At 43.1% G+C, this 23,931-nt stretch overlaps 1 protein-coding gene across 24 annotated transcripts in view; it reads left to right on the top strand.

Annotated features, from left to right (window-relative positions):
* Window positions 1-23,931, top strand: part of TTLL5 (tubulin tyrosine ligase like 5) — a 264,490-nt gene that overhangs the window by 192,686 nt on the left and 47,873 nt on the right. For 20 of the 24 annotated variants that reach the window (XM_059689876.1, XM_059689822.1, XM_059689866.1 and 17 more), the window contains one exon: window positions 14,456-14,673. The exons of 2 other annotated variants lie outside the window; for them this stretch is intronic. In XM_059689876.1, the coding sequence (XP_059545859.1) occupies window positions 14,456-14,673 (218 nt within the window). Of the gene's footprint in view, window positions 1-14,455; window positions 14,678-17,164; window positions 17,349-23,931 lie in introns of those variants that run through there. 2 more of the 24 variants (XM_059689838.1, XM_059689897.1) reach the window with 2 other exon arrangements.

Below are 23,931 nucleotides of genomic sequence, written 5' to 3'. Positions count from 1 at the left end.
GGAGGTGGTTTTGATCTCCATATCTGTCTAGCATTTCACTCATAAATCTAGAAATTTTTGTTCACTGAATCTACCCCTACTAAAAACTGGTTCTATAACATGGGCGCGGGAGAGGAAAGTCACCCAGAGCCCTTGGCAAAGGTTTCCAGGGACAGAGGTACAAAGACATAGGTGGGATTCAGTCCATTTGATAGAGAGCGTGATAAAAGACAAAATGGAAACTATGAGCGTTTACACATTGATGGGTAAAACCAGCAGTTTTGGTTGGGGTTGTTTTTGTTTTGTTTGTTTTTTTCAAGACATCGCAAATCAGAGCAGAGTTCAGCAAACTTACTCTGTAAATGGTCATATAGTATTTTAGACCTTTCAGGCTATAGATAGGGTCTCTGTGGCAACTACTCAACTTTGTTATGTGAGAATGAAAACAGCCATAGATAACATGTAAAGGAATGATTGTGGCTGTTTTCCAATAAAACTTTATTTACAAAAACAGGCAGCAAGCTGGATTTGGCCTGCAGCCCTAGCTTGTAGACCCCTGGTTTTGAGCCATAGAACCCCTTGGAGGGCCTATTGCGGTTACCAGTTGCTTCCCCAACCCCATTTATGATTCAGTAGATTTGGGATGGGGCTCACTTTTTTCCGTTTCTAAGTTTCCAGGTGATATTAAAGCTGCTCTTCTGGGTATCACACGTTGAGAAACATTGGACTAGAGGGAAAGAGATTACAAATGTTCCCCTTCGTTATTTGTTTTCTGTCCTTTGGAAGGGAGACTGAATATGTTAAATCTTAATGTTGCCCTTATAAAATTTTCAGCAATCAGTTTTTATCGGAACTTTGTTTCTATCTTCTCACTCCAAACTTGAAAACCTCCTTGCTCATTCTTCTTATCGGGTACATTGTGCTCAGCAACCACTGCTCCCAGCATTCAAGTTTCATAGTGGATAAGAGATAAGTACTGGGACACGTTCTTCCCTCTGTGTTTTAATAATAAGCACTAACGGAGGTCCAGTCACTATTCCAGGTGCTTCACATATATTGATTCATTGAAAATGAGTGTTGGGGTGGTTGGGGAAAGTGCAGAATCTTGATAGTCTGGGGATGGGAAAATGACTGTTACGGGCTGATGTGTCCCTGTGTGTGTCTCCTCTCTCCTTTCCCTCTGTTTCTCACTTCCTTCTCAGACTGGCTTCCTGCCCCTGAAGGAACAGGTTAAAAACTTTTCTTTCAGCTGAGTCGTGGGACTTTCTTCAGCAACGGTTGACTTGGTGACATCAGCATGAGGAGCCCTCCATGCTGGGGTCTGTGAGGAGGGCTTCACAGGCTGTGAGGCCCGACTGACCTGATTCTAATTGCCGACATTGAGCTGATGTTATTCTTGGCCCGGGACAGAGCGATTACTCAGTAGTTTCTGTTAAAGTGATCCTTTGTTAAACTTCTGCTCCCAGCCCCCTCTCCTTCCCTCCCACTCTCTTCTCGGCCTCATCCAGACCAAAAAAAAGGCCCCAAAACAGAAAAATTAAGGACATTTTGATGGCCAAGGCAGAACTGCTGAAATTTCTTTTAACGACAAAGTTGGAGAGGGGGATTTTAATGTTTTACTGGTTCCCAAAGCCCTTCCATTTTAGGTAGATTTACTTTTCAACATAGTAAAATAACTCAAGGCAGAAGAAAACTGTGCATCCTAAATTCTTCTCATCTTTCCACTCCATCTGTTCTTTACCGTCCCCCTTCCCACCATCCCAATTTTTTCAGATTAGCAGGGGGCAGACAGCTCAGGGTTCACATCAAGGGGTCTTTCCGTGTGCTAGTAACATCTTGAAAGCTGTATGTAATGAGCTTTTTGCTAATGGTGTGTGTGTGTGTGTGTGCGTGCGTGCGTGTGTGTGTGTGTGTGTGTGTGTACGCACATGCATGCACAACCTCGCAGGTGTGGAAAGGATTCCCATATAAACCTAGCCAAGTCTTGTTATTCTGCTCCTAAAACTTCATTGCATGTGTCTAGAAAAATTCTGCCCCCCTGGTGGAATGAATACTGTGTCTCCAAGTCTTCAGCTGCTGTGTGTTTGTGTTGTGGGGGAGGGGAAAGAGAGAAATTCAGCAGGCACCGGCTTTTCCAGGCAGCCAGCAATAACACGCTAGCTCCTCAGCATGGCACAAAGAGAGCAAGCAAACAGGCTCGCTGCGCAGGGGAGTCTCTGCGTGCTTCTAACGGTACTTGTGAGGGGGGCGCGCTGGGGGTGCGTACGCAAGGGGGAGAGCGGAGGTCTGTGTGCTTAGATTCCCGGGGCAGGTTGACTTAAATGTCGTAACCTACTGCTGCTTTGTTTTTTTGGTTTTGTTTGGTTTGGTTTGGGTTTTTTGTTCTGTTTTGTTTTTCCTTCTGACCTTTATCAGGAGCTCATATAACACTTAGTTTCTAGATGATGATGATGGCAATGATGATGAATTTTCCTGGAACCATTTGATTTAGTAGATTTTGTCAAATCAAACTCTTTTCTTTGTCTTACCTCATACAAACACATTGAAAATATGTGAAATAATACATGTAAAACTACATCCAGTTGTTTGAAATAGGCACGCTGGACAATCTTTGGAATCAGATAATCCTCAGTTTAAATCTTATCCCTGACCTGGGACAGGTTATTCAAACATCTTTAAACCTCCGTTTGCTTATCTCTAACATGGAAATGATAATATACCTGTGAGTTATCATGAGGATTATAGTCCTCGGGACATTACAGTGTGTGGAGCACTGAACCAGAAGTTATGCTAGTTTTTGTATTGAGTCCTCACAACTGCCCACTTTTAAAAATATATATATTGATTGATTTCAGAGAGAGAGAGAGAAACATCAGTGATGAGAGAGAATCATTGATCGGCTGCCTCCTGCACTCCCCATACTAGGGATCGACTGCAACTTGGGATGTGCTCTGACCGGGCATTGAATCCATGACCTCCTTGTTCATAGGTCAACACTCAACCACTGAGCCATGCCGGCCAGGCACACTGCCCTCTTATTAGCCCCTTTTATAAATGAAAAAACAGAACATCATTTATGTAACTTTATTAGGGTCACATAAGTAACAAATGGGAGAGCTGGGATTTGAAACCAGGTGTGTCAGCGTCCAGCATCCAAGCTCTCGGCTATCATGCTGTATGCCACCTTCCTGACAATCTATTAAGGCATTCAATAAATAGTAGCCATATGTATTATTATATAAATTTTAAGCTTCAGTTCATACACTCAACAAGCACTTATTCACACCTATAAAACTGTATTTTAAAAGTTATTGTCAGGTACCCTAACTATGTACTGTCTCAAAAGAAAAGGTTTAGTTAAACATTGGTAAACTCAGACCTAGACATTATTCCGGTTAACACAGATTCTTCAAGAAGTGTCTTAAGGGGGTGTTTCTGGGCTTACAACTCTTAGAAATGCCCTTACTTTACCCTCCCTGGTGCTTGTATTATTCAGTAATAGGATCAGGGACTACTGAAACTTTGGAAATTCTGAGCACTTATGTGGATTGTTACTAATAACAGGAATTATCTTTCTAATGATCACTTTGGCCTTTTTCAATTTTTTATTAAATGTATTGGGGTGACATGGGTTAATAAAATTAGATAAGTTTTAAGTGTACAATTCTATAACACATCATCTGGGTAACACATTGTTTGGCCTTTCAGTCCTGTTATTTTTACTGGTCATACTATTTCAATTTTATTTCTATGATGGGTGTTTTTGAGAAGACTACCAGGAAATATGGCAGGTGCCTATGACTGTGAATACCACAGATGACACCTTTGCATGACTCATGTTATGCTTGCTTGGTCAGTACCATATAAATCTAATTCTTAATGCATTATTTTAATGCAGAACTCAGTTCATTATGCTGATTCATTACTAACAGCAATAGAAGTCCTCTGGTTTCCATCAGGTTGTCTTCTGAGCTGATCCTAGAAAAGTGTCCCCCTGGAAGCTTAGCGGGAGGAAGGTGAGGGCAGGGAAATGGACCTATAGCGGGAGTCTCCTGAGTGCGGGATGTAGTGTCTTCATGCCACTGGTGAGGAAACTGATGCGCACAGAGTTGGAGTACCTGATGCAAGGTTGCACAGCTAGCTGATCGCAGAGAGAATGGTCGGTCAGCCTAGGCGGGAGGGCTTCCACAGCCCTTTTCCACTCTCCCGCCGTACCCTTGGCAGAGTGACTGTTCGTTTGCTTCTTGTTTTACACATTAGCATTCCAGTTTTATTGCTTCTGCTGCTATACACTCAAATACACAAATATAAAAGAAAGAATCAGCTTAATGAAGCAAAATGCAGAACTCTACATGGTTGCGGGTATATTAAAAGAATTGTTCATCTATCAGCTGCTTGGGATCGATCTTGTTTGTTGCATATTCTTAAAATGTGGTTTTACTACAGCTGCCTGGTGAGAAGTCTTGTTTCCTCCCTCACTCTCTGACCTATGGTTTATTTCTGTTTGTCTGTGGGCATATGAGGGACTCACTGCAGTAGCTTTGTAAGGTGAGGGAAGACCTCATCTTTAAACATAAAGAAGCCCACCCATCTGAGATGGATGCAGGCACGGGAAAAGCTTAATAAACATGACAGCAAGATGCACCATAGGTCAACCATGCGAGATTCTGAGTCAAATAAAACAAATTACACATTTGAAGACAGAGACAAGTTTGATCTTTATAAACTCTGAATTTAAAGTTGTAAGGAAGCCTAGAAATTGCCTTGTCTAATTAGTTCATTTTACTAATCAGGAGATGTAAGACACAATCCTTTTATTAGGGGAACAAGGGTCCTAATCAACTCTAATAAAAGAGAAAAATGGTAATTGGCGTACGAGCTACCCTTTTCATTGGCTAATCAGGGCTATATGCAAATTAACTGCCAACTAAGATTGGCAGTTAACTGACAACAAGATGGCGGTTAATTTGCATATGTAGGCACAATGCAGGGAGGCGAAAGGGAAAGCAGGAAGAAGCCCCCTGCCACTGACAGTGATCAGAAACCCAGGGGGGAGCTAAGAGCTGGGGGGCAGGGCAAAGGCGGCCCCAGGGCCTTTGCCCTGCCCCCCAGCCATGATCGGAGAATCAGGTGCCTTTTCCACCCTGGCCAGTGATAGCAGGAAGTAGGGGTGGAGCCAGCGATGGGAGCTGGGCACGGTCGAAGCTGGCAGTCCCAGGAGCTAGGGGTCCCTTGCCTGGGCCTAAAGCGAAGCCCATGATCCTGCAAGGGGCCGATCCTGCGATTGGAGGGTGATGGGGGTCAACGCCTGAGGGCTCCCAGTATGTGAGAGGGGGCAGGCTGGGCTGAGGGACACTCCCCCCAACACACACACCCAGTGCACGAATTTCGTGCACCGGGCCCCTAGTATATAAATAATTCCCTAAAACTACTAGCAGATAAAGGGTTTATCTAAAGAAATCATTGAAAATGAGGCTATAAATTCTTTTTTTCACTAATTGAACTCTCAATCTGGGGCCATCAGTGATCTTTTGAGGTTACTTTTGTATACATAAATACATACATACATTCTTTAACTTTTTAAATAAGTAACATGGCCTGGCCAGTGCAGTTCAGTGGTTGAGTGTCACCATTTGATCCCCAGTTGGCACATGCCTGGGCTGCAGGCTCAATCCCCAGTAGTGGGTGTGCAGGAGGCAGCAGATCAATGATTCTATCGCATCATTGATGTTCTATCTCTTCCTCTGAAATAAATAAAAACATATTTTAAAAAATAAAATAAGTAATGATTTGCTTACAGACTTTTTTAACCTTTTCTTCTTGGAGTAAAGAAAGTGAAATTCTGGATTCTACACGTATCTGGTGAAAATTGGACATGCCGCTAGGTTTGCTTTGGATTTGCTTAGGAAGGAAGGTTTGTTTCAGTGGATGTAATGCAACAGGAGGTCAGCGGAGCAGAAATAAGGAAGGCCATGTAGTGAAGTGGGGCTCTGAAATCAGACGCCTCCATGGTGTGGATCCCAGCTTCCTGCTTAGGAACTGTGATCGTGAGCAAATTGTGGAACCTTTTGTGCCTTGGTTCCTTACTTCATGGGTGGAGATGATGATGGGATCCACCTCAAATGCCGGGGAGGAGGAAATGATGATAACGTGTAAAGCACTGAGAGTGATACTGACCCATCGTAAAAGCTCAGTAAAGTTTCATTGATCGTATTGTTATGGATTACTTTTTGTTTCATTGTAACAAAAACACATAGCATAGATTTACCCTCTTAATTTTTTAAAATATATTTTTATTGACTTCAGAGAGGAAGGAAGAGGGGAGAGAGAGAGAGAAAAACATCAATGATGAGAGATAATTGATTGGCTGCCTCATGCACGCCCTCTACAGGGGATCAAGTCTCAGGCATGTGCCCTTGACAGGAATCGAACCCAGGACCCTTCAATCCACAGTCCGGTGCTCTATCCACTGAGCCAAACCAGCCAGGGCTACCCTCTCAATTTTTAAGTGTACAGTATTGTTAGCTATATGCACATTATTGTACTACAGGTCACTATAATGTATTCATCTTGGATGATTGAAACTCTATACCAGGGGTGGGCAAACTTTTTGACTCAAGGACCACAATGGGTTCTTAAACTGGACCGGAGGGCCGGAACAAAAGCATGGATGGGGTGTTTGTGTGAACTAATATAAATTCAAAGTAAACATCATTACATAAAAGGGTACGGTCTTTTTTTTTTTTTAGTTTTATTCATTTCAAACGGGCCGGATCCGGCCCGCGGGCCGTAGTTTGCCCACGGCTGCTCTATACTCATGGAACAACTTCTCATATCCCTCTCCCCTCAACCTCTGGCGACCACCATTTTACTTTGTGTTTCTGTGAGCCTGATTACTTTAGGTCCCTCATATAAGTGGAATCATGTAGGTATTTGTCTTCTTATGATTGGTTTATTTCATTTAGCACAATGTCCTGAAGGTTTATCCATCTTGTTGCATATGACAGGATTTCTTTTTTAAAAAATATATTTTATTGATTTTTTACAGAGAGGAAAGGAGAGGGATAGAGAGTTAGAAACATCGACGAGAGAGAAACATCAATCAGCTGCCTCCTGCACACTCCCTACTGGGTATGTGCCCACAGCCAAGGTACATGCCCTTGACCAGATTCGAACCTGGGACCCTTGAGTCCACAGGCCAACGCTTTATCCACTGAGCCAAACCGGTTAGGGCTTCATTTTTTTTTTTTTTTTTTTTAAGGCTGAGTACTATTCTGTTGTAGGTATAGACATTTTCTTTACCCATTCATCTGTCAGTGGGCATTGAGATTGCTTCTACAGCTTATCTGTTGTTTAAAGCTTCAGTGAATGTGTGCAAATATCTCTTCTATTATGTGTTCCTTGTAACCTTAAATGCACGTGGCATTATCATTCAATGTGGGGTTTTAGTTAAGCCCCCTGTGCCAGAAGTAAAAATTAGTTAAAGAATATGTTTTAGAAGTTCAAGGCTCATAGAGTATTAATTAGATACCTTTTTACTGCTGTTTACTTAATTTAGACAATCAAAAGATATATGAAGTTTAATTTGTTCACAATTGCTAGAGAGAGATGTGAGAAGAGGAACTTCTTCCGGTAAAACGCAAAGGTTGTGGGTTCGATTCCCTGTCAGAGCACATACCTAGGTTGCAGCATTGGTCCCTGGTTTGGGGCACATAAGGGAAGCAACCAACTACTGTTGGTATCTTCAGTTTGGGTAGATGAAGGAGTCTGAGGCTCATGAGTACATTTGAATATCTGTGTTTAATGATCTGCATTGCTGCGCAGATATTAGCACCTACAGTTGATAGAAGGACTGTCTGAAGCACAGTGGTTTTCTTTGGGTGGTTAATCAGTTTCTCCTAAATTGTCTATGCAGGCGACCACCCATATGTACATCCTCGAGTAGATCATTTGAACTAGTAAAGAGCTTTCTTTCCTAGGTGCTAAAGGGGCTTCTTGGTTTTAGAAATGGGAGGATGTGCCAGAGATCGTTCGATGTCTGAAAGCTCAGAGTCCTGCCTCCGGTGCTTGTGTCTGTCTTTCTCTCTATCAACAGTAGCGTTTTCAGGGGTTCTGCCCCAGCCCTCTCAGGGACGCAGCACCGCCCAGCGCCCTGTAGCAGGACCAGGAGTTGTACTCTTTCTCCACTCAGCCTCCAGTCTTATCCCAGCTGACAAACATTGTGAATGGAAGACAGCCAAGAACTCCATACAGTGGGAGACAAAAGCCTTTTGGAAGCTTGCTTTTGCCAAAAGAGAAACAGCTATCCTCGCCCTCACCCTCACCTCGGCCCTGAGCTTTTAACAGTGTCATATGGATGCACAAAGGACCTAATGTGTTCTTTGAACAGCGCTGGGCCTGGTTGTAGTAAGGTGAGTGATTAGTGTCTTACATGCTCACAAAGATACACCCTCCCAGGACTGGAGCTGCCCGGGAGAAACATGCTAGAGGTGGCTTTGTATTCTGTGTTATGGGAACTTTATCCCAAATTAGGATGAAATCTCATGTGGAGAGAACAAGGCCTGGAAATGTTTGCTATTCTGAAATCGGAGTAAAAGGGCCACAAAGAGACATTAAGCCATTCAAGTAGAGATTACCATATGCCTGCCCTATCCCCCTTCATTTTCAAAAAGTTAGAGTTATTTTACTACGAAGAACCATCCAGCTCAGATTCATCACCAAGAAGCCTAAGTAAAGACTAAAAGGAGTGTTTTCTGGAAGGAATTTGAAAAAAAAAAAAAAAAAACCTCCCAGAATTTAATCTCTAAATAGTATTATCTTTCTAATAAGAGAGCCCAGATCTTGCTTCCCCGTGACCTTCCAAGTTGCAGCCTGCGTTCTGTCTGTCAGAAGTTCCTCCTTCCCACCCAGGAGCCCCCTCTGTTGTGGGAGAAGGAGGGCCCTTCCAGTCTTTCGCCTGGGGCCAAGCCAACCCTCAGACCGCCGTTTTCTCTACGTGTCCGTCCTCGCTGAAGCATGATGGCTGTTTCCCACACCCAATAAAGAAGCAGAAGTCTTGTATATGTCGACCAGGCCTTGAGTGGAGGCCAGTGCGTACACAGCCCTCACATTCCCGGGACATTGACTGATGACAGTGCGGCCCCCATCCCTGGGTTGTCAGCCCACAAGCACAGAGTGCTAACGTTGTATACCCGAACCTCACATTTCTTAGAAATTATACAGAGGGAACTTTATACACTTTTTCTGTCCATTTATGAATGACTCTCAGGGCAAAACAGTTCACATGATCTGTCTGTCCTTGGTAAGAGTTCTAGGACTGGGGCTAATGGAGGCTGTGGGGGCCTGGGGAGACTGCTGCTGCTGCTAGTCTGAATACATCCATTTATGTGTTTGCTTCCAACATTGCCTGGGTATTTTCCTGGGCTTCTGGTCCGGTTTGGTTGATTGAATCTCATCCCACTTAGCCTTGGTTTTGGTAAAACACCTGGGGACCTGTCTGCATTACGGACTTTGTGGAATTTGGTGTGTGACAGAGTTGTAATCATTTCATCCCATGCAGTATATCAGAGTATGCTCGCCAGACAAGTCAGAACCTAGAAGCTTTTGATTTGAAAAGAGTGTCTGCTTTTCTGAGCTGCAGTACATACATGTTGTATTGAGGCTTAAACAAGCTTGACTCTTCAGTAGACTCGGAATTATTTCTCAACTCAGGATTCCATTTGGCTGCAGTGTAACAGAACCCTCCCCCCTCCCCTCCCCTCCCCTAATGGCTTAACCCCTAGAGTGCTGGGGAGTGCGATCGCGCTCCTCCTGTCTTTCGCCAAAAGTGCCGGGAGCACTATCAAAGCTTCGAAATGGCGTCCAGTTCTAAGTCTGCTTTTATTAGTGATGATGATATTGCTAAATATGTCAGTGTAGTAAAGGTTTCCTTAAGTTTTTGAATATGTAACTTCATTTACTTGCGATTCATAATTTTTTTCCTAAACTGCTGTAAAATCAGCAAAAATGCCTTGGCAATTTTAGCATAGTTCCTAGGATATTGGTTGGCACTCAGAGGGTTAAACAAGTTAGAGATACATTTTATCCCCATATAATCCGAAATCTAGAGATAGGCTCGCCCAAAGTCCATGGTGCTTGCTCTCAGGAGCCCATGTTCCTTCTGTCTTTATCTGTCTCTGCAATCCTTAGCAGGTAGCTTTTCCCTGGAGCCTGCCCACCTCTGGCCAGATATCACATCGGCCAGATATCACATCTGGGTAAGAATAGTAAAGGGCAAAATGTGTGTACCAGCCCAGTCTACCTCCCTTAAAGTTTTCTCCAAAACTGCACCTGGAAATTGTTTACATTTCAGAACTGTTTTTTCTAGGTACAGGAGGAATTGGGGAACATAATTTTTTAGCTAAACACACATTACCCAAATAAAATCAGGGCAGTGGTATTAGAGAGAAAGGAAGAAGTGATACCCAGGCAAGAGGCAGTAAGTTCACCTAACTAATTTTATGTTGTTGTTTCTGTAAAGACAGATCTTATTACTACAGGACATCAATGTCGGAGGTCCTGCCACAAAGTTTGCATCTGGGAAGGTGAATTTACTTCTGTTTGGGATCTGCAGAAGGGCTTACTTACATGTTGGTCTGGGTGTGACTTGAATACAAATAACACTAGAGGCCAGCGGTTCTCAACCTGTGGGTCGCGACCCCTTTGGCGGTCCAACGACCCTTTCACAGGGGTCGCCTAAGACCATCCTGCATATCAGATATTTACATTACAATTCATAACAGTAGCAACATTACAGTGATGAAGTAGCAACGAAAATAATTTTATGGTTGGGTCACAACATGAGGAACTGTATTGAAAGGGCCAGAAGGTTGAGAACCACTGTACTAGGCACTATTCAGAGTCCAGAGAATGTCCTATTATAAGATTACATTTCTATGTAAACACATACTTTCCTATTCTCTTATATAGGAATTTATGGTTGCTAAAAGAAATGAATAACTGTTACAATGTAAGGGTTGTGTTGGTTTTGTTTTGTTTTTTTCATTTACGGAGTAAATGTTTCTTAAACACCTATGCACAAGTCATTCTAGGCACCATGGGTGGAACAAAAATTAATCAGATATAAATCCAGCCATTTCCAATGTGTATTGTCCAGACGGGGGGAAAAAATACATACATAAGTGGCTGCAACACAAGGTAGAATGTGCTAAATGCGATAAGACATACAAATAAATTTTTATAAGCATTCAGAAAAGGAGAAGAGTGTTTCTGCCAAAGAGAACTGAGCAGATGCGATCTAGGGAACCTAAACATATGTTTTCGTTTTCACTAGTTTGTCTCACAGCTAGTGAGCATCACCATAAGACTAGAAAAACACATAACCAGCTACCAGTCACAGGTCATCGCAGCTGGAGGCAGACGTGCATGTCATTCTGTCCTTCGTGGATGTTTGAGGTTTGAGAAGGAAGGGAACATTGGTTGAGTGTCTGCTGTGTGTATCTGGTACTTCAGTTTTATTTCAAGAAATCGTTACTGAATGCCTGGGCTAGATTTCCTTGTGTGATCTTTATTTAATCCCCAGCAATCCAGCGAAGGAATTACAATTGCTTATCAGGAAGGTGAAGCCCGGGAGAGGCTGAGTAACTTGAAAAGGTCATCAGTTTCTAAGTGGCAGAGCCTCCATCTGAGCTTGGCAGCACATGAGTGCAGAGCCGTGCTCTTTCCCCTTCGCCTGGGTCTCTGCCTCTCGCAATGACCTAATCTGGTTTTGTAGCCATAAATGTGGAACAGCCCGTTCCTCCTTCAGCCTCGTGTAATGGCCAGTCCTACCAGCCGGGTGAGACTTGGGCTTTATTCGGGTACTTCTACTTGTACTCAGTTAATTTGTTACCTGCTTAAAGGTTACTAGAACTCGACTTCCTTTTGACTTTTTTTATCATTTATTTTTTCAGAATAACTACATATAGATGGTACAGAATTCAAAATGATAAATATGATATATAGTAAAAAATTAGTTTCCCTCCCACATTGACCCTTAGTTAACCAGTTCTCCATGGAAGGTGCCAGTTTTTTGGTAAATCTTTCAGGATTGTGCAGATATTAACATTGTGTGTTTGTGTATATGTTGTTATATATGTACCTTTTTTTACACAGAGATGTTTACTATACTCATTGTTTTGATCTTGTTCTTTTCATTTATTCTTTGTGTTTAGAAGGCCCAGCAAGATATTTTTTGTTTGAATATTTTGTTCTATTTTTTAAATAAATTTTTATTGTTGAAAGTATTACATATGTCCCCTTTTTTCCCCCTCACTGACCTCTTCTAGCCTGCCCCCACCCCAGGCCTTCACCTTTTGTCTGCGTCCGTGGGTTATGCATATCCAGCAGGATTTTTTTTTTTTTTGCATATCCAACAGTATATTAAAAACAAACACCTCGATGAACTGGAAAATATGGTTGTCACCACAGTGAATAAATGTTCTTCAGCCCTCATACTGAATCAAGCCCCTGGCAAGCACTCTTCACATCTAAGCTCACTTACTGGGATGTAGTAGTGAAAATAGAAGCCTAGGGTGGCCCATTCCTGCCTCCCTCCTCTCTTTCAGTTGAGCCTCTCCCCCAGAATTTCAGGCCCTCAGACATGGAAACCTGGTGGAGGGGAACGGGCTTGTGATGGAGCCAGTGCCGGGGGCCTGGCCTCTGATTCCTTGTCCTCCGAAGCAGTGGCAGGGCTCCTGGGCCCTCGGGGACCTGCCGCCCCCACAGCTCCCTCTGGCTTCCCATGGACTCAGAACTCTCTTTGTTCCCCTTGTTTGGGTCAGAGGCGGAGGTGAGTGAACAGCGCTTCGTTTCCCCTTGGGTTTGCGGAGACGGAACATCTCAGATTGGTCTTTGAAATACAGCAGTCCTCTCGCCTCTGCAGTTGTTTTGTTCTTGGTCAGGCCATGCAAGAACCCTTGGTCCCCGCCTGTCTGGTCCTTCCAGGACCTTTGGACACATTTCCCTGAAGTGGTTCGTTCCCAGGCATGAGTAGAGAAGGGCCGGATAACATTTTACTAAAGCTACTCAGTTCATCTTTTTTATCTTAAAAAATAAAATTTATAAAGGACGAAAATAATGCTAGTGACGTCTATCTAGAAGGCAACTGTTTCCTAAGAACATCTAATCTCATGCCTTTGGACCTTGCCACAGGAAATGACATTTTCCTTATGTCGCTTCATATGTGGTATCTACGGATGGAATCAGTTGCCAAACATCGTTTAATACAAAGTCCTATGTGTTTTGTCCATTATAGTATTTCTCTGTTAATATTATTTCACATTTAAAGCTTTTATAATGCATGCATATTGAAAGCGGTGTTAATAGTATTGAAGAACCAGTAACAAAATTTGTGATACAAAACAATCTATTTCTAATGAGGTCAGTAAGTTGTAAGAATTTTTAAAAGGTCTGCTTGAGGAGGCGTACGTTTACATTCTAACTACAGATTGGTGTTGGTGTGTGTAATGCTTAGATCATGATTTTTAGGTCTTCGTTTGTTTGTAGGCTTACCCTCTGAGCAAAAATACCCTTGTGTTGATCTTGTATTTGTGTGGTAATTTTACTTTGAAAGTGCTTTCAAATGTCCATCTTGTGGCAATCTTTAGGCCAACAAGGTGTTACTAGGCCAGAATTCTACAAATAGCCCCCAAGGCCATGCACGGTCTGGCTCTTGGTTTCTGTCCCAGCCTCCTCTCTCCACTCTGTTTGCTCACTATGCCTTCGCCATATCGACTTCTTCCCTTTCCTCGGATGTGCAGGCCTTCTGGAGGGGTGCAGTGTTCGGGAGTGGGCTCAGATTGAGTCACGCTTCCAGCTCCTTCTGTTCTTCTACTACTTGACATCCAGTAGGAGACATTTGTTAAGTGTGCGATGAATTTAACAATGAAGGAAACTCAGACTGAGAGTCCAGATGCTTTTCTGATTCACTCACATGGACCAATGCGTAGCACCCGGGTGCCCGGTTCCTTGCTGAGAGTACTTCCTACAGAGCACCTGACTCTGCTTCAGGACATTTCCCTTCTCTGAATCTAGACCTGCACTGGCCTTATTAGAAAGTTTTTCCTAAAAATTTACTTTATTTTAACAATTTCCCTTTTCCTTTTGTCCCACTAAAGCAGCGGTTCTCAACCTGTGGGTCGCGACCCCTTTGGGGGTCGAACGACCCTTTCACAGGGGTCGCCTAAGACCATCGGAAAACATATATATAATTACATATTGTTTTTGTGATCAATCACTATGCTTTATGTTCAATTTGTAACAATGAAATTGGGGGTCACCACAACATGAGGAACTGTATTGAAGGGTCGCGGCATTAGGAAGGTTGAGAATCACTGCTCTAAAGGATTACAAAACACTTGTCCAATTACTATAGCAAATGAATTATAAAGGGCATCACCACTGATCTTTTTTTTTTTTTTTTTCCTTTTTCTGATAGGCAATCTTTGGCAGCCAGACACTACCTAGCTCCAATTTATGGACAATGAGTAATGGTGCAGCTTGCAGAATTTCCAGTGCCACAGCGGGTGGCCAGAAGCCAGCCACTCTGCCACAGAAAGTGGTGCCACCTCCCAGCTCTTCCTCCTCCCTGGTCCCCAAACCCCCATCCAATCACAAACAAGTCCTCAGAAAGGCAGCATCTCAGAGGGCTTCCAAGTAAGTTTGCAATAATCTTCTGTGTTATATCAGCTCTGTGCTAATAGTCCTCTTTACTATGGACTCTTCAAGGCAGTTTGTACTGACTTGCTGAAAACAAGAACACCTGGTGGGTGATAAAGGCTAACTCTGGTTCTCAGCTGTGGCTACAAATTGGAATTGCCTGAGGAGCTATTGAAACGTACCTACATTTGGGCTCTTGCTTACCCTGTGGGAGGGGCAGGCACTGCTCTTTTGGGTTCCCAGGGATTGTGATGAGAGCTGCCACCACCACTGGGGTTCAGGGTTATTGCTAACCAACTCTTCCAGCTCCTAGCAGGAGCTACAGTCAGACAGTGCACCAGGTAACAATGCTGAACTGGGACCTTGGAGAAAGGAAATGCACAATTCCTCCTGGAGGCATTCTTCTCGTGGTCATTCTACCGAGTCAGGGCTGCAGAGTTTCATATAAAATTCAGTACCCTGCCCCTTACCTTGTTTGTTTGTTCAGTTTTAGGCACTTGACTAGGAAGACATAGGAGTGGGCTTTTATGATGAAGATCATCACTGACATTCGTCAGCAGGCTCTGTGTGGCAACGTTTTTGATACTGTGGGCTATAAAATAACATTAATACTACCCTGGCCATGACTCACTTGGTTGGAGAATCATCCCATACACTAAGAGATAGCGGGTTTGATTCCTGGTCAGGACACATACCCAGGTTGAGGGTTCAATCCTCAGGGTGCGTGCAGAGGCAACCAATCAATGTTTCTCACATCGATGTTTCTCTCTCTTTCTCTCCCCCTCCCTCTCTCCAATCAGTAAAATATACACACATATATACTTTTCCTCCTGCCTTCTAAGTTCTTCTGGATATGCTAATAATCAAATTAATGGAGACAGATTAACATGAGAAAATCGGAGTTTTAATACATGCACATGGGGAATTCACATAAGCATGAAAATTCCAAAGACAGTGAGGAACATTGAGTGTATAAGACATTTTTGACAAAGGAGAACGGGGGATGGGGTCTTAGGTTTCAGAAGTGAGAATAGGTGCTATATAGATAGTTGAGGGAAAGGGGAACATGGGAGGAAAATTCTTGCCAGGCAACTCAAAAACAGTGGGCACAGCTGGTAACCACCGAACACGCTTGGAGTCTTCCTGCGGGTAAAGACCCGTAAGGGCACTAAGCCACGCCTTCCTTCCGAAGCAGGTTTCTCTGTCTGAATCTCTTGGGCAGGAAAGTGGAGAGGGTCAGAGGCTCCCTGCGTCTTGTTTCTTAAGAGCTTAGAATCAATAACCCAAAAAACCAGCTTCGGGGTGGCAAAATGTTGGTTCCCTTCAATGCCGTTTGTAGTCCACCTATTTTACCTCAAAAATGCATTTCCGCTCCTGAGTCAAATGTTTGTAGGTCACATCCTTCATTCTACCTCCTGCTAGTGAACCAGAAATAGACTGGTAAAGGGTGTTGGTTCTAACAGCCCTTCTCCATTTAAAATCAGGGCACTTTTCAGAGGTGTGTGGAAGAGGCAGGCATTCCTAACGTATAAACACCTGGAGGAGCTTCGTGTATTTCTCTTGTCCTCATTACAGCTCCTCATTCATTTGTCCTTTATAAAACCAGATTCAGTAAGAAAGAATCCGAGGATATGGCAAAAATGGTTACAGTTCCCCCACCCACCCCCTTGCCCGGTGAATCAAATTCTGAATTTGAATGGAAAACAATCCCTTCTGGCTGGTTTAATTATATTGCTGCCATTATTCATTTATCCAACAAATACATATTCAGTGCCTACGAAGTGCCAAGCACCGTTCTAGGAATTACTGGTATTGTCATGAATTTACAGAACTCTCTGGAGCAGTAGAGAAGGGCAGTAGGAAGGCTGCCATTCCTGGTTGAAAGCCAGTAGCACAATAGGAAGGAAGCCGTATGTCCTCTCCCCTTCGAGAGAGGAGAGTCAGACTGTAAGGGGGCAGCCGCAGGGCCACACTGCCTGTATTCACATCCCAACTCCGTACTTACTGACTTGAGACCTCCAGCAAGTTACAAGTTACTTCATCTCTGGCCTCAGTTTCCTCATTGGTGAAGTGGGAGTGAAAAAAATACCCGCTTCAGTTGATAAATATTGGTAGAGTTAATACTTGTGAAGTACATGGACCCGACACAAGCTTTCTAAATCACACTCTGCACAGGTTTGAGAATCCCACAGTTAGGCAGGAAAATGAGTGAGTCGCAAATGAACGTTGCATTTGCCGGTACGCTTTCTGTCTGGATTCTCTGGTTGTTGCCAGTATCCTGAGATGGCCCGATGGCCCATGTGGCTAGCTGGTCGGCTGGTGGAGGGGTAGGCTTGGGCAGCAGGGAGTGGGCTGGCCATCTGAAGGCGCCGCTCACTGCCCTGAACCCACTGCTGGCAGGAGAGCTCTCCAGCCTTCAGAGGTGGAATTGCAACTCTATGGACAAACTTTGCTTTGCTGCATTTTTGTGGTTTCTTCTCTCTGACAGGCAGGAGTGTGGGAAAACCGGAAACAGCTCAGCACCAAAAATGCACAGAAGGGGGGAAAAAAGCAGATTTCTTCAGAATTCAAGAAATATAATCCAAGAATCAAAAGGCATGCTGTGAGGCGTTGTTCCAGGAAATAGTTTCCAATTTGCCTTTAAAACTCCAGCACAAGTCTCTGCAGCTAAATAAATTAGCACTAAACGGGACCTGAACATTCTCTCACTACTAGTGAAATGTGCAGTGTTGTGAGAGCCCCACAGATTTCTTTTTTTTAAAAAAAAAATTTATTTATTGATGAGAGAGAGAGAGAGAAACATCGATTTGTTGTCCCACTCATTTATGCATTCATTGGTTGATTCTTGTATGTGCCCTGACCAGGGATTGAACCCACAACCTTAGCATATCAAGATGTTGCTCTAACCAACTGTGCTATCTGGTCAGGGCTCGTGCCCCACAGTTTTTGATGCTCTTCTGAAAGAAAAGCATTGTTTTTATTTGCACTGACTCAACGAAAGCTCCCTCTGTGAAGTATCCAAATAAAGTGTTTTTTTAAAGAACCTTTTTATTTTAGGACTGGAGGCCCAGTGCATGAAATTCATGCACGGGAGGGTCCCTAGTGGCTGCCGGCTGCCGGCTGGAGCCTCCCTTCCCCTGGTTGCCTGCCATCACCGCCGGCCGGGCCTCCAGCCGGCCCCACCCCCTGGTCAAACTCCCAGTTGAACTCCCGGTCGAGGGGACAATTTGCATATTAGGCTTTTATTATATAGGATAATTTTAGATTTACAGAAAAGTTGTAAAGACAGAACTCATAAATATTAGTACTCCCAGTTTTCCCTACCTTTAATATCTTATATCGCCATGGCACATTTGAAGAATGTTCCATACTAAGAAACTGTCATTGGCACATTATTGTGAACTAATCCATACTTTATTTGGGTTGATGAAATTATTTTTAACCTACAGAGCTCTTCCAAGGCTTCTGAAATCAGGATTCTCAGTATCAGCTGAGATAGTCCTATTATTCTAAAGTAATTCATGTTTCTTCCAGCATAGCAAGTTACTTACGTCTCTGTGACTCAGTTTCCTGTTTTAAAATAGGGATAATAATAGTACCTGCCTCATAGGGTCATTGACAGAAATAAATGAATTAATGAATGCCAAGCACAAATACAGTGCCTGGTGTGTAATATATGTAAAATAAGTGTTAGGCATTATGGTTAATACTAAGATGGCATTTCAGGAAATTTTTGCATAATTGTTTGACTTTCTTCATACAAACTGTGTTACTTCATGTGCTTAGAGCTTTTTGCAACCTTTACTCTGGCTCAGTTCAGGTTAATCAGGAACCCTCCATTGTGACTGGTGATACTGAGTCACACTCAGGAATGCCATAGTTGCCCCAAGAGACACAACTAATGAGAAGTTGTAATGAGCTTTAGACCATGCCAAGTCCTGTTTGGGGGTTGAACTTCAACATTCTCTAGCACAGAAGTTGGCATTAGACAAATATAGAAGCAATTTCCAAGAGCATCAAAGTTTCCACATCCGAGAGGGTTGATTTTAGAGAACAATGGGACATAAAAGATGGAATGTCGTTGGATTTGGGTGCAAAGGGAGTTGAGAGTCCGAACAGTAGAGTCCTGTTTCTTTATGATAATATTCAGGTCACTTTCCCTCTAAAGGTTTCAGTTTCCCATCTGTAAAACAAAACCACTGTCCCCACTGAATAATTACCCAAAATAGCTTGTTTTTTGTCTATTCCGTTGAAAGCCTTTTTATGAGCACATTTGCTTTTTAATCCTGGTGCTTTACAGCCATTTTCATCATCCCTTTTTGGCCCAACAGTTCTTTGTTAGCGTTCCCAAAGTCATAGTCTTATATTTCCTTTAGCTAAATCTTACTCGCCAATTCTGTGAAGAGAATGATTTCGATGTTTTAACCTTTTCTATAGTGCCAATAGCCTTCCTTGATTTTCCTCTCTAGGTTTGCAACACTTCATAATTTAGCACCCACTTCAGATCCTCCTTTCAGAGCTGTCTGTGGTATTTCGTCCAGGCAGTCAGCTGAACCAGGAAGTGTGACAGCCTGTGAACAAGCACATGCACACGGACTGTCTCTTCCTTGTAAGGGCCCTTCTTCAGAGCCAGTTACACTCTCCAGGAAATGGGGAGAAAGAAACCTGAGGAGGTTCAAGGTTGCCAGGGACCTGGGCAAAACTAGCAGACGAGAGATGAACTGGGAAGGGCGGGGTCAAAGCTGCGGTACCGGACCTAACTAAACTGCTTTTCTTCCGTCAGCTGGGACTCACTTTCCTTACCCAGGTTTTAGGATATTCTTCCTCAGTGGAAATCGAAGGTAACTGCTGCTCCGTGTCAGCACCCAGGACAGGGGTGTTTGTTAAAAGCGGCTAGGCATTAGGCGGGAGAAAAGCGGTCCAGAGCTCAGCAGGTTGCTAAAACCAAGCACCAGTTCATCTGACCTGAATGGTGACATCAGAAAACTGTAAAAATAAAGATCAGGTGTTTTTCCTTTTTTTAAAACATATTTTATTGATTTTTTACAGAGAGGAAGGGAGAGGGATAGAGAGTTAGAAACATCGATGACAGAAACATCGATCAGCTGCCTCCTGCACACCTCCTACTGCAGATGTGCCCGCAACCCAGGTACATGCCCTTGACCGGAATCGAACCTGGGACCTTTCAGTCCACAGGCCGATGCTCCATCCACTGAGCCAGACTGGCTAGGGCTTTTTAAAAGCAATTTCTTTTTAACTTAGGATTGGTTTAGAATGAGGCAAAGTGATCAGGAGTTGAAACGGTCCAGGAGTAGGTACTTGATGTGAGCGTAGATGTCATATTGTAGGTTAACCATCTTCTGTCAGTCTTTCAGCCTTTCATTATTTGTAATTTCAAGAAATATGATTGAATCTGTGGCATACCCATCCTTAAATATAGGATTGTCTAAATTATACATTTACAAAAAATATAACTAAAAAGGATTCCTGGAGCCAATTCCAACGTGGGCAGAGGAAAGGGGAGGGTTTCCCCTCACATCTACAAGCAGTTCTCAGATACCAACAGGGTGTCCAGGAATCCAACTCAATTCTAGCTCTACCTGCCTGGAGATCGCAGCAGATTCCACAGGTTGAACTTTGTGCTATCTGGTCAGGGCTCGAGTTCAAAGCAGATTCCACAATTACTTTGCACAGGTTTGAGAAACCCTCACTCAAGCAGATTCCACTGAGGTCACCCTGATTCCATTCGTTTGGAATCAGTCCTATAAGACTGTGCACAGTGCGCACACACACACACACACACACACACACACACACATACACATACACACACTTCAGATGCCAGCCACAAACCCAAACTTTCAACCTGTGCTTCTGACCAAGCAGCTCTAGGTTAGGGCTGTGATCGGTCATTCCAGCGACCCTTCCAACTCAGGATGTCAGTGCAAGTCCGGATGCTACCTGTACTTCTGACCTCCTGGCTATAAATCTGAGGTTCCCAAAACCTGCTGCTTGGGTTCCGACTAATTTGCTAAAATGACTTACATAACTCAGAGAAACAGGTTACTTACCAGATGACCAGTTTATGATAAAAGGGTGTGATTCGGGAAAGCCAGATGGAAGATATGCATAGGACAAGGGGTGCAGAGCTGCCATGTGTCTTCCCGCATCACCAACCCGGGAGCTCTCCAAACCTCATCCTGTTGGGTTTTTATGGAGGCTTTAATTACATAGGCATGATTGATTAATCATTGGCCAATTGGTGATTGATTCAACTGGAAGTTCCAACCTTCTAATCACATGGTTGATTCTCCTGAAAACCAGCCCCCATTTTTAGGTGCTTCCGAAAGCTCCCTCATGAACGTAGCAGAAGACACCTTTATCACTCTCAGCACTTAGGGAATAACAAGGTTTTGGGAAGCTATAAGCCAGAAACAGGATGTATATTTATTATCATAAATCTTGCTATCACAATAATCATCGACTTTTAGTGCTGGAATATAAAGGAATAGAGGCACAGTATGAGGCTGTGAGTGTAGCAGGGGACACAGGTGGTCTGCGGCAGAGCCAGAATTGAAATCCATATCTGTGTTAACCCCAGACTCTTCCCAGTAGACTACTGATTTCAAAGGCCCCACCAATCTATTCAAATTCACTTTATACAGTAAATGGCAGGTCAGTCATCCACAATACTATACTGCCTTTGAGAAAGTGCAATGTAAGTACTTAAGAACTTACACTCCTCCCCTTTCACACCAGTTTTCCCACTTAAATGACCAGTAAAATACTCAACAGGAGGAAGAATTGGTATCTCACTTATGCTGAGGTTTTTGGGTGATTCCTGTTAGATGTGGAAGGATTAGATTGAAGAACGACATGGCGGGTTTTATCGGCTGCCTTTCTATAAGAATGCAGTCTTGGAAGTCAGTGGGAGACCTCGAGTACCCTCTCACTCTAAGTGTTGGGGCCTGGAGGTGGCAAGAGGTGGTAAGGGCCAGTCAAGGAGTCTGCCACCTGGACTCTCTTTCCTCTGCCAGTCATCTGCCTTTGGACCTTGATCGTGGTGGCATTTGGAGATTGCAAGGCTTATTTTGGACATAGACAATGACATCATTCAGAGAACTGGGTACTATAACCAAAAGTTACATTGGGATGTGTATGGTCCAGTGGGGAGAAGAAGTGCATGAGAGCCATAGAATGATGGGTCTTCCTTTGGTGGTTCATATATGTAGAACTTAACTTAAAATCTGTGTGTTTTTTAATTTGTTGCTGTTGTTAATATTGTTTTGTGTTTTTTTAGAGAGAGGGAGAGAGAGTGGAAGGGAGGGGAGAGACATTGCTGTGAGAGAGATACATTGATTGGTTGCCTCCTACACGTGCCCCAACCAGGGCTGGGAATTGAGCCTATAACTGAGGTATGTGCCTTTGACCAGAATCAAACCTGGGACCCTTCAGTCTGCAGGCCAGAGCTCTATCCACTGAACCAAACCAGCTAGGGCTGAATTGTACATATCAAAACTTATATTTGAAGTGTAGTTAAATATATACTAAAAGGAAAATTCATAATCTTAGTTATTTTTGTTGTTAAAACAGAAATATTGAAAAAAAATTAACCAAGATACAAATGGCAGATTGGCTTCAACTGATCCACTGGCCCCTGTGCTTTCCCAGAGTGTCCGGTGGAAGATAATTCCGAGGACTGCTCCAATGTTGCAATGCAGAGTGCTCTGATAGATTAGCAGTGTCTACCACAGCCAGGCCAGACACTGAACTGGTGAAGATGCACATAAACTATTAGTCATACCTGAACTAAGCTCTCATCTCTTGAACATAGAAAAGGGTCAATAAGAAAAAGCTAAGAAAAACAGATCAAAGGAAATCAAGAAGAAAAACAATATAAAGTGAAAAGTAAGCAATAAAAGTAGTTAAGTTCGAAACACTACGTATTTAGTTTGTGGCCAGAGAAGGAGAAAATAAACATAGCTCTGCCAGAAAAACAAGAGAATTAAAATAAGAGGTTTCAAAAGTAGACATAGGGGAGATGGAAAAATTACAAGGACACTATGCACAACTGTATGCTACTAAATTTTAAAAACTGGATGAAAGGTGTCATTTTGAAAACAACAACTACCAGTTAAATAAAAAGAACACCAAGTAGAACAAGGCAAAAGTTTTTAAACTATTCAAATTGGTTCTTAAAGAAATAGTGTAGCTCAGCTGGCATGGCTCAATGCTTGAGCATCAACCAGAAGGTCATGTTCAATTCCCGGTCAGGGCACATGCCAGGTTGCAGGCTCAATCCCCAGTAGTGGGCGTGCAGGAGGCAGCCAATTAATGATTCTCCCTCATCGTTGATGTTTCTATTTCTTTCCCTCTCCCTTCCTCTCTGAAATCAATAAAACATATATATTGTAAAATAAAAAGAAATAGGGTACACAAGCAAGCCTAGGAAGCAATTTTAAAATACTTCCAGCCCTGGCCTGGTTGTTCAGTGGGTTGGAGCATCATCCCATACACCAAAAAAAAAGTTACAGGTTTGATCCCTGGTCAGGGCGAGTACAAGAGGCAACCAGTCAATGTTTCTCTCTCACATCGTGTGTGTGTGTGTGTGTGTGTGTGTGTGTGTGTGTGTCTTTTTCTCTCTCCCCCCCCCACCTTTCTAAAATTAATAAATATATCCTTAGATGGGGATACAAAATATATATCATCTCAAATAGTTTTTTGAACCATTTTTCTGAAATCTTTGGAGGCTTTCAAGTGTCTGCAAGATCAGGTTGGGCCCCTGCTCTGACATCAAAGCCTTCTGCAGTGTGTCCTCTATCGTGTCTCTGGCTTTCCTATGTTACACTACCCCCTTGCACAGCCTGCTCCACTATTGTTCCCACATGCTCATGTCCATCCCCTCTATAGAATGCTCGTAAGCCTCTTAAATCTAAGTCCTGCCTCTTATTCAAGATCAGGTTTTAGTTTATTGCTTATCTTTTCTCTTTATATGTGTTCTGTTTCCCATAAATCTCTTAGGGACATATATCTTGTCTTCACTGTTTTATCACATCTATATTAAATGTCCATTATGCTGTGCATTGCTCTGGATATTGGCGATAACACCAGTGAACAAAACAGAAATGAGCCCTGCTTTCTTGAAGTTTGTTTTTGAGAAAGAAGAGATAAGTTCAGGCCCCAGCTCTTGAGAGAGCTTGTTTGCATGATGAGTTCTCAGGAAATGGTGCTGGTGGTGGTGACAGTTTTTTGCAT

The sequence above is a fragment of the Myotis daubentonii genome, chromosome 1 (genome assembly GCF_963259705.1).
Source record: "Myotis daubentonii chromosome 1, mMyoDau2.1, whole genome shotgun sequence".
Classification (NCBI taxonomy): Eukaryota; Metazoa; Chordata; class Mammalia; order Chiroptera; family Vespertilionidae; genus Myotis; species Myotis daubentonii.
Note: the sequence above shows the minus strand (reverse complement) of the source record. Positions and strands in the feature narration are given on the sequence as shown.